Source organism: Eublepharis macularius, chromosome 7 (assembly GCF_028583425.1).
Source record: "Eublepharis macularius isolate TG4126 chromosome 7, MPM_Emac_v1.0, whole genome shotgun sequence".
NCBI lineage: Eukaryota > Metazoa > Chordata > Lepidosauria > Squamata > Eublepharidae > Eublepharis > Eublepharis macularius.
The window spans coordinates 5,216,410-5,235,522 of record NC_072796.1 but is presented as its reverse complement, the minus strand read 5'-3'; the positions used below and the strand labels follow the sequence as shown (position 1 = coordinate 5,235,522).

Sequence of the window (19,113 nt, the reverse complement as noted above, 5' to 3'; positions counted from 1 at the left end):
ACGGCACCTTCATAGTCAAGCAGAAGTTCTGGGTGATGTGCGGTTTTCAAGAAAATCTGAATCAAAAATTTTCAGAAAATGTTCCAATTCAAATTAACAAATTAAGTATTTAAATAACGTTAGCAAATTAAGGCCAATGCACCACATACACAACTGGACAATGTCTGAGCTCTAGGGTTTGTCTATGCTTCATACCCCACATTTAGCCCATCTAATACGATTGACTGGCAGCACAATAGTCCTGAAAACTATAGATTAACAGCCTTATATTTATGTACATGGGGCAGAAATTTTTCCACAGACAATTATAGCAACAGAAAATGTTTCCATCACAAGTCACTGGAAGAGGCAGCAAAGAGAGGATAGAGATAAGCAGAAGGGTATTTATGGGCCAGTGAAGTGACCCCCTGGATCCAGTACCTAGGCCAAGAGTGGTACAGTGAGGGGAAGCTGAGCCACTTCACCACTCACATATGGGGTCTTCACTGGGCAGACGTTATATATCTATGCAACAAAGAAAATACAATAGCTGTGAAAACCAACTAAGAAATCAATCAGAAATAGTCTAAGACAGACTAAACAATCTAATGCTTTGACTGGCTCGGAGCAATTTAAGTATCAAAAATGCAAAGTCATATTTATTGTGTTTAACAATCAATTCTAACAGTATTCCATATATTTATCAAAGCTGTGACAAGATCAAGCTGAAAATATTCAAATTCATATACAAAGTACAGATACCCAATTGCTCAATATTCTTATGTACATCCAAAGAATCACAAATCAATAAAGTGCTGGTGCCTACCAATCCTTCAAAAAAAGGTACAATAAATAGTCAGATACAATCAATTACATAAAATCAATTTTTAGTAAAATGTATTGAAGTATACTCAAGAAAGTTCATAAATATTCATAGATGAACAATTGTATTTTAAAGAATCGAAGCTGATTCACAATTTCTTTTGGGGTAAATCCTTTCGGTTGTGACCCCAATGGGTGATCCAGTACGTTATTCCCCCGTTTCAAACCATCTTTTTCTGAGTAGTCACAAACTAATAAGCATCAAACATGATTACATGCAGCACTTCTGCAGCATCACCTACGCACTTCTCCCACCCCTTACCAAAAAGGTTTTGTTATATATCTATGAGCAATGAAATACAGGAAGTGGAGGATGAGATGTAAGTATACAAAATTCAAATGTGATCAAGAAAAGGACATAGGCCATTTGCAACAGCAATTGTGCGCATTTTCCACAGATTCTCTGAGCTAGGTAACACCTGTAATGGCCCAGGAAAAGAAAAGCCTGAAATGTGACACCATGGGCCTAACCAACCCATCCTCTGGACTCCATGCTCCCAAAGAAGCAGTCAGCACTTCCTATGTTCTTCCCAGAGTGATACTTCTTGCCTCCAGAGAATTCTCCATCCTCACTCGCCAGGGCTCTTCCACACGGTAATGAAGGCACAAGAGACTGGTCTAGTCAAGCATCGGTTCACATACCCAGGCCACAAAGACTACAAAAAAGGGCCACAGCAAGGGTGGATTTGATTTACATCAGATCGATTTAAACCATGATTCAAATCACAATTTAAATCACTAGTCAGTAAGACTAGATTTAAATCATTCTTTTCTACATAAAGACTTGTTGCACTAATATAGATAAAAGCACATGATAATAATTAAAACTAAGCAATACTAGGCCATGGACTTGTATCCTAGATGAACTTTCAAACTTTGCATGAACCGTCTGTGTGTTGTTTTTCTAAGTGTTAGGTAATTCTAACAGGTGTGCTTTAATCTTTTGACAGTTAATTAAAATAGTGGACTCTATCGAGATTAATGTTCCTCTATCAGAGATTCAACTAATAGTGATCTCTTAACTTTTTCTGACATTTCTCAGAGATTTATAGTTTTGTTTTGCAAGTTTGAGTATAACGTCATTTTTTACTAATTGGAAGGTTATACAATAGAAACTATGAATATTCAATGAAGCATCAGACCAATTATTGTTTGTTTGTGCTATCACGTGAAAAGCTCTTAGATATTTGCATATGATGTCTTATAAAAATGCAAATTCAAGAAATCTCTTGAGAGAATTTAGGTGAGAATTTAGCTTTACTTATGCATTTCATAGAAACTTTGATTATGTTAAACTTAGAATTTATTAGGAAATGTTAGCAAACTTATTTCTTATTGCCTTTCTGTGTTCTGTTTTTATAGGATTTATATTAATAACCATTTATATTTTAATTACTTGCTTCATTAAAAAAACTAGGGTGTATTTTCAATAATGTGAAATAAACTCTAGACAGGTATCTGCGTGTTCGATAAAGGAGTTGCAAAGCAATATTGAACCCTAGATAAAATAAATGAACTGATAAACAGGTGGTTCAAAGAACTTAGCTGTTTGACGGGTCTGAAAACTGATTGCTGAAAGCTTTCCAAGAGAAAAGATCCATCTTTCTTTTGGCTAAGTGGAAGCTTAGGGCCAAGCTACACATGACGAATGACACTTGAACGGCAAGTGGATTGAGTGGAGGGCAAGTGAACAGGGAGAAATACACTTGCCATTCAAGTGTCATTCGTCATGTGTAGCTTGGCCCTTAGTTTCAGACACGGGCAAAAGCTTGTTACAGACTCCTCACACTTAGCCTCTTGTGCAGATCTATTCCACTCCCAGCAATCTTCTATTCATTGAATTGTTTGAAACTTAGCACTTAAGAGGTAAGGGGTTGGTTCTATGTACAAAGATTTGCAAAGGAACAATGGGATTAAGGTCTATTTCTCATCTGTGTATGTTTATTTTACAACCTTTTTGCTGTGAAGAAATCTCTGCAGACATAAATTCAGTTTTGAGAACTGTAAAACCGAACATCTGTGATAATATCTTCTAGATAGAAAAACTGCCGAATAATCTTACAGAAACCTCTGGACATTGTGAATAGATTAATGTAATTTGTTTACCAAAAAATTTAAACATTGCATGAATTTATAGCCGCATGCTACATAATTAAAAACTAATCCTTATTTCATGATGATAACTTTTGGACTATAATGTATCTTAAATAGAAAACTACCTTTAGATAGATTTTTCCTCAAAAAACATTTTATTTAAAAAATTGATTTAAATAAAAAAAAATCCGATTTAAATTTTAAAAACCTGATTTTAATTTTTTTTTTAAAAAAAACCATTGCTTTTTATCCATCCTGGCCACAGCGGACCACTCCACTGACAATGTCCCATAAAATTCTCAAATCCACAGGCTGATGGAAGTGCAAAAAGCCCACAAGTAGAACACACTTTTGATGTCTTCTCAGGTCTCCTCAGGGAACAAACACCCAACTAAAGAGGAAAGGGTGTCCAGTATTGCATGTCTTCTACAAGACAGGGAAACTTCCCCACAGCCAGCCTTACTTCCCAGGAGGAGCCATGAGACGAGAGGTAAAACGCAGGTGCCCTATTTCCTGCCAAAATCACCGGGATTCCAACATCTGCCAGTCTGTGCAGCAACAGGTGAGAACAGGGCCTGGGGATAGGGTAGAAAGATTGGCTAAGACCAAATGGTTAAGGAGGGAGCAGCTGATTTTTCAGTTATTTTAAACACCATTTTCTGCCAAATATGTCACTCGAAGAAGCAAATGACAAGGCAAAAGAATAGTATAGAACAAGAATACGAAAAAAAAGTTATGACCTTAGCACAGCGGTCTTCATCTCATGGGTTGGGAGTCTCTGGAGGAGGGGGGCACAGAGCGCCACCTGGTCATGAGCCCATATGGAGCTGCCATTTTTACTGGGTTTTCTTTCACAGTTCATGTTTTTTATGCTAGTATAGCCATACTATGCCTCCTGTTTCTTCGCGCACACACACACACACACACAAACACACACAGAGGATGCAAGGCTATTTAGTGGCAGCAAAGATTCCTCAATGGCTCTGTTAAGTAATATAGATTAAAACACATTGCATTAAGCAATACCAGGGCTTTTTTTCAGCTGGAACACAGTGCAACGGAGTTCCGGCACCTTTTAAAAATGGTCACATGGCCGGTGGCCCCGCCCCCCGATCTCCAGACGAGGGGAGTTTAGATTGCCTTCCGCACCGCTCGGCGGCATGGACGGCAATCTCAACTCCCCTCTGTCTGGAGATCGGGGGGCGGGGCCACTGGCCATGTGACCATTTTCTCCGAGGGCAACCCACTGAGTTCCACCACCTCTTTTCCCAGAAAAAAAGCCCTGAGCAATACAAAGCACACTTGTATTCTAGGTGAACTTCTGAACTTCGCTTGAACCGTCTGTGTGTGTTTTTTCGGAATGTTAGGTAACTAAAACCGGTGTACTTTTCATCTTGGACAACCAATTGAAAACAGTGGACTCTATCTAATGTTCTTCTATCAGAAAATGAACCAATGGTGATCTACCAACTGAACTCTTTCTGTCATTTCTGACAGATTTATAGTTTTGTTTTGTAAGATGGATATAACATCACTTTTTGGCTAATTAGAAGATTATACAATAGAAATTATGAATATTTAATGACACATTAAACCAATCATAGTTTGTGCTATCACATGAAAAAGATCTTAGCTATTTGCGTAAGATAACCTATAAAACGTGCAAATTCAGATAGTATGTTAGAGTTCTGATTAGGAAAAATCTCCTGAGAATTTAGGTGAGAATCTGAATACATTTCACAGAAACTTTTATCATTTTAAACTTAGAATTGATTAGAAAATGTTAGCAAACCTAATTCTTATTGCTTTTCTGTGTTCTGTTTTTGTAGGATTTATATTTTGACTAGCTTGATGCCCATGCTTCACTACAGTATTTAACTACATTAATTCCAGTTATAATACGGATATGTAACATTTTTTGGTTAGGAGGGGTTTCAGACACGGGCAAAAGCTTGTTACAGACTCCTCACACTTAGCCTCTTGTGCAGATCTATTCCACTCCCAGCAATCTTCTGTTCATTGAATTGTTTGAAACTTAGCACTTAAGAGGTAAGGGGTTGGTTCTATGTACAAAGATTTGCAAAGGAACAATGGGATTAAGGTCTATTTCTCATCTGTGTATGTTTATTTTACAACCTTTTTGCTGTGAAGAAATCTCTGCAGACATAAATTCAGTTTTGAGAACTGTAAAACCGAACATCTGTGATAATATCTTCTAGATAGAAAAACTGCCGAATAATCTTACAGAAACCTCTGGACATTGTGAATAGATTAATGTAATTTGTTTCCCAAAAAATTTAAACATTGCATGAATTTATAGCCTCATGCTACATAATTAAAAACTAATCCTTATTTCATGATGATAACTTTTGGACTATAATGTATCTTAAATAGAAAACTACCTTTAGATAGATTTTTCCTCAAAAAACATTTTATTTAAAAAATTGATTTAAATAAAAAAAAATCCGATTTAAATTTTAAAAATCTGATTTTATTATTTTTTTTAAAAATCATTGATTTTTATCCATCCTGGCCACAGCTTCGCTACAGTATTTAACTACATTAATTCCAGTTATAATACAGATATGTAACATTTTTTGGTTAGGAGGGGGTTTTTTTGGAGTTGGTTTTGTTGTAATAATAGCATAGTACCCGAGCTTCACAAAAGTGTTTGAATAAAGCGAAGCATGTTGATGCCTAAAACTGATGAAGTGAATTTCGAAATGTAACATTTATTGAAGAGATTTTTTAAAAGGAAAAGATTGTAGAGTAATAAATAAAGTGAAAAATACATACAACTTTTTTTTTCTACTGAAGGACCTTTTTGTAGACCTCATTGGTGATTTTCCCTTCAGGATCACCAGGCTGCTGGGTGAGCTCACTCTGGAGCAGGGCACGTACAACTGCCCATGTGAGAAGCAGCCCTCCCTCAAGTCAGTTCCTGCCACCTTCAGTATCTGCCCCTGGGACTTGTTGATCATCATAGCAAAGCAGACCTTGAGGGGGAACTGCAGTCTCTTGAACTCAAAGAAGTTATTTGATGGTATGAATGGTATGCGTGGTATGAACACCGACTCCCCCTCGAGCACTGCCAGTGAACAATGTTGCCTCAATGATGTTCCTGTGGAGGCTTTCACTCATCGTCTGGTGCCATTGCAGAGTTTGGGTGGGCTGAGGTTCTGGAGCAGCATCACTGGAGCCCCCACTTTGAGGAGAAGCTTGTGGGCTGGGAAGCCAGGAGGGTTGAGCATGTTGAGGAACTCCACAGGGTAGTGGACCGCATCATCCATTTGCACCACTGAGTCCACAGATCTATACTCCATTTCTGCCCCTTCGAGGGAGTTGTGTTTCATTAATGATGGCAGCCTTGTCATTCTTGGGTGTCAGAATGGTACACTTGCACAGCCCATCCATGGACTTCTCTGTGATAGTGATGATTTCAGGGTGTATCGTGGCTGTTAGGTCTGCTAGAGTCGTCACTGCTGTGCCCAGGCTTGCAGGGATGGTCACCTTTCCCTTGGACTCGGAACTTGCTGGTACTTGGCCACTGCTGCTCAGTGCACCGCAGGAGTACAATGTGCATATTTCTTTGCTGCATCTCTAAGTTGCTTCCTCCTTTTAGCATCAGTATATCTTGCACAACGTCTGCCAGGAGGCTTCTTGGGGGCAGGAAGAGATGATGGCTGCAAGAGGTGTGAGGTGGAGTTGGACTGAGGGAGGGGTGGTGTGGTGGGCACTTCAGTAGGTTCATGTGAGAGGCTCGCATTGAAATGGCCCCTAGAAAGGTCGTGCACCATCTCCCCATGAACATTTAAAAACTCAGTTGCCATACTGACTTTTATATAAAATCCTTTTTCAGGAGCCTTATACTGTCTTTCTTCAACTATCTGCAATTTCCTTTTCCTAATTTTTACCTCAGAACACAGAGTTCCACAGCTGACCCATCAGCCTCCCAGCCACACAGGAAAGCCAGGCCTCACAGGGAGACTGGCAACCCTAGACTGGGAGGTGTATTTTTACCTCAGGACACATTCAGTGACTCCCAATAGCAAGTATACACTCTTTAGAATGTTGGAGAGATGACCAATCAAGGCCGCATATGCAAATGACCTCAGGGAAGAGTGGCAGTTGGCCGGGGGGGGGGGGGAGGACCCTGCCAGCCACACAGGGAAGCTGTGTCCCTATGGGAAAACACATTTGACCCCTTTTTACCCCCTTCAGGGGCGAATTTCTTAAAATCCCTTCTTAGTGAGCCGCTATGTCACAAAAGGAACATCCTGCCCAAATTTCACTTTTCTAGGTCCAGGGGTTTGGGCTGGGCATTTTTGAGTCAGTCACGACACTGGTATATATAGATATCTTGCTTCATTAAAAAACTAGAGTGTAATTCCAGTAAAAAGGAAATAAATACACTCTAAAAAGGTATCTGTGTACTTTAATGAGAAAGAGCAAAGCAAAAAGGACCCTATAAATAATGTAATGATAAGCAGAACTTGTTCAGTCCTGTTTGACAGATCTTACTAATTGGTAAAAGTTATCCAGAAGTAAAAGATAAATCCTTCTTTTGAGATAGTAGGATCTTTGGTAAGGCCCAGGTAACAGTCCTTTACAGCTCGGCCCCTTGGCTCATTCCTCATTATGGTACGCTTCCTACTGCTCAGTTTGTGATTCCTGTCCTGGGCTCTCTTGGTCCCCTGCTCAAATCCTGGCCTTGACCACAATGAGGTCATAAATCTGTGAACCCTCTTCCTGACACAGAAGTCTGATATTGTATGACTTTGGGTGAACCCACATGAGACACACAGGCACGTGTTGGATCCTGCAAGGATCCCTGGGAAATGTAGTGTTAAAAAAAAAAAACCCCAGCCGCTCGATGTGATTCTCAGCCGGGGAGAATCACAACTGGAGGGACTTTCTCTTTCACACACACATATTCTCTTTCTCTCTTTCAAAAATCCTCTGGGAGCTTGGGATGGGGGTGGGGGGTGGGGAGTGACATAACAAGAGGCAGGAAAAAGCCGAGGTATTTTGCAAGCGAGAGAGAAATGCAGTCCCTCCCATTCTTCTTCTCCTGGCAGGGAATCACAGCACTGATTTCTCCCACCCTGTCTCTGAGCTCCTGAAGGAACACCAAAGTGAGTAGATTTTTGAAAGAATCTTTCCAGTCGAGCGGCTGTCCTTCGAAAGAAAACCCACTCGGCTCAGTTTTCCTCCAGGAGCTTGGAGAGAGGGGAGGGTAAAATTACCACTCCCAGAGAAGCTTGCACAACCCAACCCATGCTCTTCATGGGTATTTCATCTCGTGTGTTTCCACACTCGGTTACAAGTTAACAGCACAGGGAGTCCCGGTTGTGGCAAGGCTAAAGACCACTGCATTGGCGTATGTGGTCCAGAACCAAGCAGCTGAAAGGGAGTGCAACTTGCAAGCACCCATTCCCCCAGCCACCATACATAAAAACAACAGGGACCTCTCACTCTGTACACATACTGCTGAAGCCATCAAAAGGAGAAGACACAGCAGCCAAGAACCTCCTTCGTCATGCCCGAAATCAGTTCCAAAGAGAACCCCCTCCCTACAACTTCCAACTGCCGTTAGTGAGACCATCAAAGTAGGGAAGACAACAACTTGGCACTCCCCCTTCCCTTGTGTCTGGACCCAGCTCCACTCGTGAAGAGCTGTCGTCTTTTTTTATATACAAACAGCTTTAAGAACCATTCTGACAAAAAAGCAGTATATAATAAAGATGAGAAATAAAGAAATGTGAGCCTTCTATGCAATCACTGAAGAATCCCGGCAGCACAGCCAAAGATCTGCAAACCAAGGAACACTCAGCAAAAATAATCCAATCCATGGGAGCAACGAATGTGCGATATGAGGGAGATGTAAAGGCCCAAGGGGCGAAAGCAGAAACATTCCCGGGGGGGGGGGGGGGACATTTCGATGACTTCATTTTTCAATTTCTTCAATGGGAAAACTTGGGAAATTTTGCAAAGCACTGAAAAAACCCTCCTATGAAATATTTTCTCTTTTAGAATGTGTGAAACTCTTCTTAAGGCAACGTTTTTCACACTCAAAATGTAGCATGAGGACTGAGGACTTTTTTTCAGTTTTTCCAATGGAGAAGCTTTTCCAATAGAAAACTGGGGAATGTTGAGGGCGCTAAAAAATAAAACACTTCCTGGAAAATATTGTCTCTTTTATAGTGTCTTAAAAAGTACTTCACTCATTTCAAATGTACCGCATGAAAAAGCCTGAGGACGTGCTCAATTTTTCCAATAGATAAACTGGGACATTTAGAAGAACACTGAAAAAGATTCCTTTGGTTTTATCGTTATTTGGTTTTATTTTGTTTTTGTTTTTTTTCTCCTTTGGAATGAGTGAAATGAAAGATAAATTTTGACTCAAAATATATAGTAAAAAAAAATTTATATCTCTGACATTAGATAATGATAATTCCTATGTATATTGTAGACATATACAGAGTTTTGAATATATTTTTGTTTAACTGTAAATAATTTTGGCAAAAGTTAATATACTATAATGTGTTTAATGATAATACATTATTAAAGATCAAAGTTTTCAACGTTACAAAATTTAACTCAACATCCAGATATGTTGGTAATGAGATTCTATGAGAGAGTTTCTATCCAAATAATACACTTTCTTTTGTTTACTACAGAATTTGTTTTCTACCTTCAACTTTTATTTTTCCTACCTCGAAGACAGCAAAAATTGAAGAGAGATGTGATATGGTAGCAGAGGGTGCAGCAGTTTGCAACTCTTTCTCAAGTATTGTATATACTTGCAATTGTTCTCACGGAAAATGAAGATATTCATACTTTTACCCAATTCCATAAATATGCCAAGCAGTACAATTTTTATATGCTAACTAGTTATAAATTATGTATTTTATGTTGTTTAAGCATTAAAAGATGTTTAGGTTTGATGGAAAATATTACATATATTTCCCCCAAACTCTTTTTTTCCAAAATACCAGAAAAAAAACTTTCCCTCCTACAGCTTCAACATTTCCAGAAATTTTTACATCTCTGGTGCAGTGGGATAGGGGAGACCCAAGGCAGGGGTGAGTGAGCAGGCATCAAGGCGGACAAAATCCTGGTCTGAGGTGGGATGTGACAGACCCAAGGATCCACAAATTGTGCCTCAGCTTGGTAGCCAACTGTCACCTGCTAGGAGCCCACTGTACAGCCCAACCCTACCACAATACTGCCTTCTAGTAACTGTATTAATAAAAGAAAAGAACTCTAAAAACTTAAAGAATTAACCTTGCTATCTTCAATATGACTGAAAAGTTACGGTTAAATGCCTGGGAATGCTGGTACTAGTGAACACGATCTATCCAAATTTGCTATTAATACTGAACATTATCAATCCAAATTTGCATTATTTCAAGAGGAAGAGTTGGCCGTGCTTAACTAGAGCTGGACTGTATCTTTCATTAATTAAATATATCAGCCCATTTCCAAACAATTCATTAGCTTAAAGCAACCACACAGTAAAATCAACCTTCAAACAAGCCACAGAAGATCAAATATCAGGACCGGAAAAGGCCACATCAAGGAGAGCAAGGCCGTTTCCAGACGGCTTACCTGCCTCCGGAACGTCGCGCCATGTTGCGGGGGAAATGCGAAATATCGCGTTTTCTTGCGCGAGTTTTGCGCGACGTCACAGGACATCGCGCAAAACTCGCGTGAGAAAACACGATATTCACGTTTTCCCCGCAACATGGCGCGACGTTCCGGAGGCAGGTAAGCCGTCTGGAAAGGGCCCAAGAGAAATCCACCACAGGCTAAATACATAAAACTATTTGACCCTGCTAAAGAGGGGTTGGGCAGGTCTCCCTTGGGAATAAGTTCCAAGGTTGAGGAGACACAGCTAAGGTATTATCGTCATCCAGGGCTTTTTTTCTGGGAAAAGAGGTGGTGGAACTCATTGGGTTGCCCTGGGAGAAAATGGTCACATGGCTGGTGGCCCCGCCCCCTGATCAGAGGGCAATCTCAACTCCCCTCTGTCTGGAGATCAGGGGGCGGGGCCACAAGCCATGTGACCATTTTCAAGAGGTTCCAGAACTCCCTTCCCCTGCGTTCCAGCTGAAAAAAAGCCCTGTTGTCATCCAACCAGACGATAAAGCAAGCTCCCAATTATCCTGAGCATTATTCCAGACTGAACCAATGGCTTGTTCTGAACTTCCTCTATGCTGATGTCACACAGCAGGACATGCTCCAGCCGGCAAAGGAGGAAAGCTGAAGCAACACTCCCCTTTAAACACAGAGACCAGGTGCCCATTCCTAGGCCTGCACATGCAGGAGTGAGAACACCGGGACTTCCAACTAAGCACGCACAAGTCCACAGCCTTAGAATTTGGGTGTTCTTAGCAATCCGTGGCATTTGCTTCTGGATAACCACGGATGGAATCAGGAGCCAATCCGTGGGAGTCTTGCCTCAGGTCCTTTGGCGCAGCCGCCGCCCAGCCACTGCACAGAACTTAGCCAGATCTTTCATTGTGGAGCGTCAGGGACCTTCAACACATAAAAACACTCATCGCTGGGCCTCTCTTTTTCAGGACCGCAACAAAAAGATACGCTTCGGGTTGAAAATCCTGGGGAAGATCAGGAGAAATGTAGCCCACCCACGGCGTTAAAGGCCAAGCACATGGCTTGGCATGGAAGAAAAACTGAACTAGCAGAACAAGAAAACCATGGAGGAGGAGGGAGGGAAACTCTCCTGAAATAGACACGTGAGTTTTTTTTTAAACCCTGCACATCTTTTCCCAGTAGAGAGCAGGCAAGCCGGCGAGATTCAGAAGCACAGGCGACCCGTAGCCATAGGGGACGCCCTGCCCGGGGAGGGGACGCGCGCAAGGCCCGGCCACGGCTGCAGGGAAGCCCGCTCTGCTCTGGCGCCCCCAGAGCCGCTCTTGCCCGAGGGAGGCCACGGAGCAGCTACCTTAACAATGCAATCCTATGGAGAAATCAAAAAGAGTCCAGTAGCACCTTTAAGACTAACCAATTTTATTGTAGCATAAGCTTTCGAGAACCACAGTTCTCTTCGTCAGATGCAACTTTATTGTACCATAAGCTTTCGAGAACCACAGTTCTCTTCGTCAGATGCAACTTTATTGTAGCATAAGCTTTCACAGCTCTCTCTGTCAGATGCAACCTGACGGTTGCATCTGACAAAGAGAGCTGTGGCTCTCGAAAGCTTATGCTACAATAAAGTTGGTTAGCCTTAAAGGTGCTACTGGACTCTTTTTGATTTCGCCACTACAGACTAACACGGCTAACTCCTCTGGATCTATGATCCTATGGAGAGCTACTCCAGTCTAAGCCCATTGAAGACAATGGGCTTAGACTGGAGTAACTCTCCATAGGATCGCACTGTTCGTCTGCCGAGACGGCAGGGGCCGCCCAGCCACGCGGAGCGCCCCCGCGCGGCCTGCGCGCAGCTCTTCGGGCGCCCTCGGCAACCTGGACGGCCGCGGGGAGGAAGCGCAGGCCGCGCGGGTCTCGGGCTCCGCGCCCCGCTCGCGCCCCGCCCCGCCCCGCCCGGCGCGGGCACTCACGGCAGTCGGCGCAGAGGATGCGGGCCACGTCCTTCTTGAGGCTCTTGCCGGCGGCGGCGGCGGCGTCGAGGGGCGCGAAGGCGGGCGCGAAGACCAGCGGCTGCTCGGTGGGCTCCAGGAAGAAGATGTAGCGGCGGTTGCGCTGGGCGCGGAAGCAGGGCGCCGGCGGCGCGCCCACGCGGATGAGCTGCTCCCGCCGCAGCCCGCCGCTGTGCAGCGGCCACAGGTCCAGCACCTTCACCAGCAGGCCGCCCGCGGGCCCCGCCGCCGCCGCCGCCTCCGCGCTGCCGTTGCCGGGGCCGGCCAGCGCCTGCACGCGGCCCTCCAGCACCACCGCCGCCGAGTACGCCTGCTCCTGCACGCCGCGCGGGCCCGGCGCCGAGCAGCCCAGCGCCACGCCCAGCAGCAGCAGCCGCGGCAGCAGCGCCCGCGGCCCCGCCGCCCTCATGCCGAGCCCGACGCCCCGCCGGGACCGGGACCGCCGCCGCCGCCTCGTGCCGCGCCCGCCCGCCGCCGCCGCCGCGCCTCCCCCGGCTGCGCCGCCCCGCGCCGCGCGCAGCCTCGCAGCTCCAGCCCCGCCGCCTCCGGCCGGGCCATCTGGGGGACGCCGCCGCCGCCGCCGCCGCGGCTCCCGCTGCAGCACCGGAAGCGGCGTAAGCGGGCCCGGCCCGGCGGCGGCTCAGAGCGCGCCCGGGAAGGCCGCGCAGCGCCAGCGGCAGGTGCCTGCGGCGGGCGGCCCGGCCCGGCTCGGGGCTGCGGCGGGAGGGGCGCGCCCGGCTGGCCTGCCCTCCTCTCTCCCCGCTCCGCGGAGCAAGGGGCCGCCGCATCTCGGCCGCCGAGGAACCGGAGAGCTGCCCGCGGGCCAGGCCCGGCTGCTCGACGCGGGAGGCGCCCGGAGCTGCCGGCCCCTTCGGGGTGGCCTTCGGCGGGTTCCTGCGGGCAGGGCAGAGGCCCCGGGGCCGGGAAGGGGGAGGCCGCAGCGGTTCCGGCGGACCCGGACTCGGAGCCCTGGGGCCGCACACGGGAGGGCCCTGCGTATCCGAACCAGGGCCGCTGGGAAACATGGACCACACGCCTAAAGCGGTATTTGCCAGAAGCTGAACTGGTCCGTCCGCGCCCAAGATGGACCAGGCGTTTCCCTGTCTTGCGGTCAGAACTTGGGACAGCAGAAATGAGCCTTCGCTCGCTGGAATGAGCGCCATAGTATGAAGTGCAAGATTTGGTCGGTAGGGGCTGGGTTGCCTCTCGACCCGCTTGAAGCACACTCGGGTCAAAGCTGGTTTCCCAGAGGATCGTTCTGGACATGGGGGGCAGGGGGGGGGGGAGAAGAGCCTGGCCACAGCATGAGAGAAGGGGCAGAGCGGTTGGAGAGAGCAGGAGGCCTTCAGGTGGTGAAGGAGGGGGGAGGAATAAAGGCAGCTTCGCCCTTGGCTTTCATCACTGTCAGATTAATTGCCTGTGAACCAGCCGGTGTCCATAGGTTAGAGACAGTCATGCACTAAAACCCAGTGCTTCATCCAGGGAGAAAATCAGGAGGCGTTCCTTGACATCTTTGGAGCAGCACGGTTCCGTCGCTGGGCGTCAGAGTGGAAGGGAAAGAGATGGGGCGGCTGCAGTAGCGACTCTTACAAGGTCACCAAGCAGATTGAAACCCAATATGCACGCAATAATTATATCTTTCCAGGTCTGACCTGGTTTTAAGCAAAGGATAGTGTTTCTCTCTTAAATTGCCCCACCTTTTCATTCCTAAGGTAATGAACCCTTACGCTTTCAAAGTTGTGAGATTCCTTTAATCTTCCTCTTTGAACACTAGGCAGCGCCTAAATACACCATAACCAAGTCACTAAATCTGCGCAACGTGCCAGTCGGGCATGCCAGAGCAAGCCACGGGGTTTGACCTACTGCAAGACTCCCAGTGTATGCAGATGGTTGTAAGTTAACCAAAATAAGTTGTAACACCCCAAAAACTTGTCTCATGAGGACAGACTATGTCCCAGGATCTGGAATGCTAAAAGCAGCTGAAGGGAAGTGGGGGCAAGGGAGATCTGCCTGACGCAGCCCTGGAAAGCTCATAAAATTCTTGATGGGAAGGTGTTTGGGGGGGGGGGATTTCCAAATTGCTCACATTCTCATGGTTGCTTCTGGGACCCCAGCCTTGAGATTGTCTGCCCTTCAGCATCGGGGAGGGGGAGACAGTATTATTTCCCTAGGCGTTGCCCCTGGTCTTGAAAAGAAGGAAAAGGTTATACACCAGTTCATGCTGGGGAGAAAGACTGGCCACCATCACTCGTACATTAGTGTCCTCACCATCCAAAGCTGATTTGCTTTATTATTTGTTTTGTTCATTTTTTAAAAAAATGGTAAATGGACTGGGGGGGGGGCTCTTATGGCTAAAGGGCTGTCTGTAAATACCAGTTGATTAGCCATAATAACAATTCATGGTAAAACCTTATTACTAATCAGTACCAACTTCGTTGAAGAGCCTTTATCTCCATAAAGGAGATGCATTGATAGGGTGGGAAAATACACTTCTGGCTCCTAGACTAGACAGGATGTCTACCCCTGCAATATAGAGAGTAATTTTCTCCCTGAAAGATTGGGACTTCGGATGGAGGAATGCACACAAACCCATCTTCAATTATCTATATCCTAAGGGTCAATTATGCTACTGTACACTTCTTTGTGCGCCCTTACCTGTGCTAAAATAAAGGTTTCCCCAGGTTTCTTTATCTTTAAAGCTGTTCTTGCAACAACTCTGACCGATGGGTTGTATAAAAAACATACCCGCAACAGCAACCAGTAAGTCTGGATGAGGAATGCACAACCAGCAAGAAAACTAAAATTTAACTAATAGACCAACTAAAGTTAGGACACGGAGTGAAAAGATCCTGGCCGTGCTGTTTTTGAACTTTTCATAATAATTGAGATCTTGAAAATGTTGGTCATACGTCAGAAAGTGCCCAAAATTCCATAAAAAGACAACATAAAAGCAAAAAAGATACCCAAGAGGCAACGAGACCACCATCACCATCTGTACTTTTTAAAGGAGTTTTGTCTAATTTTTGGCCATTTTTGCATTTGTGTTTCCCATCTGTCTGCTGCGAATTCACTCTGATAAGAAAAATTGTCCCTTTGCACTCTGGAACCCCTATATCAAGCAGTGTTCTGTTTTCCACATACTTCCCTTGACAATCTTGAAAATATGGACCTACAAAGCAGCCTTGTCCCATCAGTTCTCCAGTTCAGTGGGCTCAGTATTCAGACCGGCAAGCACCTCTCCATGGTCCCTCCCCGAGAAAGGTCTTTTCCAGCACCTGCTACTTGGAATTCTTTACCTGGGGAGGTCAGGTATTCTTCCCAAGAAATATTATGTTTTATTACACGTCATTTGTGTTGACACAATATTATAAATAAATTATATGGGTCTTTTCAAATACATTTTTCTTAAATGGCTTGACCTTGGGGGAAGGGAGAGAGAACTGTCCTGCTCATTAATGGGGATCTTAGACGCAACGTTCAATGGGTGCCTTTCAACATTTCTTCCTTTGAGTGGAAAAACTGATCAGCAGTGGGTGACATGGCTTGGTTCCTTGTAGTCAACATGACCCTTTTTTTTAACTCATGCAAAGAAAAGGCAAAATTTATTTGTAGGTAATTCTTTTTTCTCCTGTGTGCACATGTGAACATATTTACAAAATACAGAGAATTTAGCAGCACAAATCTCTTCTGTGTAGGGAACACCTGTTTGTGCATGGGACTAATAAAGGTTATTACTATACCTGTTTTGTAGACGTGCACGCTACACCTTCCTCTTAAGCCCGTATCACTTGCAGGGAACTAGCTGGAAAAGGCCATGATCTTATTTTCATATTAAAGCCATAAATACAGACAATCTGCTCGGTCATTGATTCCATTTTCTGCATATCCCCCTGCCCCCCGGCATGAGCTTTTCTAGATGGACCTCCTGCAATCTCGTGCCACCTGCAACTCGCCTCCTCTTCTGGCTGAACACCGGTTCCAAAAGTAGAGGTGAACAGTTTCCCTCACTGCTTCCTAGCTTTATCGTTTGCACGTGCCCAACAGTTCTGCAGAATATCCCAAGAGTTTATCACTCTGAATCAAAGACTTTTAAAGCTATTTGTACTTGCCTATGAGTAAGCCCTATTGAATAAAGTGGGACTTAATTTCGAGGGGGGCATGGGATTGGGCTACTGAGCACTGCTGAATTTTGATGGCTGTGGGCATTGTTGACGCTTGTGCTAGGGAGCGAGAGGGTCACAAAAATAACTGGATTGGATTCCAAGGGGTTCTTCTGCCCACAGGGTGGCAGCTCCTGTGGTTGGTTGCTGATTTCCCTACCCCCTGCAGACCCCCATGCTGTTTCTGACCTGAGAGCCCCTTCCTGAGCAGAACTTGCAGGACTCAGCCGTCTGCAGCAAGAGGGGGACGCAGGGAAGTCCCACGCCACCAGATTCACTGCTGGAAGAATGTTGGATCCCACGCACCGATTACAGCCTCACCAGTGGATGCACAGGTTGTGAGTGAACCATTCTACTCATTAACACAAACTTACTTTTTCTTTGTAACCACTGACACACAAGTCACTACCCACAAAGTAAACTGATTTTATTTCATGGAAACTCCTTTTTTAAACTTTACAGAACCAGGGCTTTTTTTCAGCGGGAACACAGTGGAACGGAGTTCCGGCACCTCTTGAAAATGGTCACATGGCTGGTGACCCCACCCCCTGAGCTCCAGACAGAGGGGAGTGTAGATTGCCCTCCACGCCGCTGGGCATGGAGGGCAATCTAAACTCCCCTCTGTCTGGAGCTCAGGGGGCGGGGCCACCGGCCATGTGACCATTTTCACTGAGGGCAATTTAAACTTTAAAAAACTCCCCCCTTGTTCCAGCTGACCCAAAGTGACATCATTGTTCGGTCCTGAGTTCCACCCCTGATTTCCACCACCTCTTTTCTTAGAAAAAAAGCCCTGTACAGAACAAATTTCCATCCCCGGTTTGGGAGCAGGAGAATGGTATGAAGGCTATCAATTCCAGCAACAATGACTTATGAAGTCTTAAAGATTTATTGTGGCATAAATGTTTGTGCTCTAGAGCCCTCTTTACGAAGCTGAAACTGAGCAAGACAGAGACCTCAAGTTTCCCAGTGTCTTTTAAGCCTAATTTACAGCCACGTAGAGCCCTGATCCGAAACAGAGATCGGCTTGGCTGTAACTGAGGTTTAAAAGGTGCTGGTGAGATCCAGAGGAGTTAGCCGTGTTAGTCTGTAGCTGCAAAACAGTAAAGAGTCCAGTAGCACCTTTAAGACTAACCAACTTTATTGAGGCATAAGCTTTCGGGAACCACAGCTCTATTTGTCAGATGCATCGTCAGACTAAACAACTTTATTGTATAAGCTTTCGAGACCCACAGCTCTCTTTGTCAGATGCATCGTCAGACTAAACAACTTTATTGTAGCATAAGCTTTCGAGCACCATAGCTCTGTCAGATGCATCTGACTCGGCTTAGAGTTGCACTGCAAATGTCATGGACACAGAAGATCAGATGCTGGATCCAGCACTCAGGACTGGTCAAGTAGCTGGTGATCTGGATGCAGGGAAGTATTAACAGTGTCTTTATCATGATCACCACCAGGTGCTTGAGCAATTTGCCCAGAAAGGGAATATTTGCAACTAGTGATAATTATCCATATCTCCGTCCTGAGGGCTTTTCCAAGAAGGTTGGGAATACTTCTTCAAGGATGCCCTTCAGCAATCCCTGAATCCATTCTGGAAACCCACTTTGGCTAGTTGTAACAAGCCATAAAGGGCAAGGGTTGAGGGTGGAACTGGTGGATTGGACTGCTCCAAATAGTTTCTCCACGTCCTTAGGTTGCAATAACTGAGACTCACCCAATCCGTGGCAGTTCGACCAAGCTCCAACAGCACTGTCAGTAGTGTGATGTCTTAGTTGTGGCAGATGCCAATGGATTTAATTGTGAAATCCATAGCAGAAAGGTCACAAGACATTCCAAGATTACAGCATCTGGGGCAAGCCCACACATTCCTGTACAGCTACATTGGCTGTCTCCCCACAGATGCTGGGGTGGCTGAGAAGTAATTCCCCTTTGCCTCCACCACTGCCACAGAGCATGCAAATAAGCCTCAACTGCACTCTGTTGGATTCGCTGAATTATTTTTCTCTTTCGATCCTTCCGGCATCTTGCTTCAAGTTCCTTAGTAAAACATTAATTTCATTTAATTTCATTTATTGGATTTATACTCCGCCCTCCCCACATCAGCGGGCTCAGGGCGGATAACAACACAATTTAAAACATATTTCTATCATTAAAATTATAAAAATACTACATCTTATCATTAAAATCACATTGGAGACAGAGAGAGAGAGCAAAGAAAGAAGGCAGCACATAATTTGATTTGGACGTTCCGTACAGCAGTTCTTCCCAGAACAAAAATATAAAGAGATGGACAACAACATTGCATGGGAGGGCATATGGTTTAACCCCCCTCCCCGCCTAGGGGGGTACCGCCTAGCATCAACCATATGCCTGGTGGA

At 45.1% G+C, this 19,113-nt stretch overlaps 1 protein-coding gene across 1 annotated transcript in view; it reads right to left on the bottom strand.

Annotated features, from left to right (window-relative positions):
- NRG2 (neuregulin 2) overlaps positions 1-13,844 on the bottom strand; it is a 232,167-nt gene extending 218,323 nt beyond the window's left edge. The window contains exons 1-2 of the mRNA XM_054984860.1: positions 13,090-13,844; positions 12,540-12,982 (exon numbers count right to left, since the gene is read on the bottom strand). Of these exons, the coding sequence (XP_054840835.1) occupies positions 12,540-12,982; positions 13,090-13,844 (1,198 nt within the window). The remainder of the gene's footprint in view (positions 1-12,539; positions 12,983-13,089) is intronic.
- Between the last annotated feature and the right edge of the window lie 5,269 nt (positions 13,845-19,113).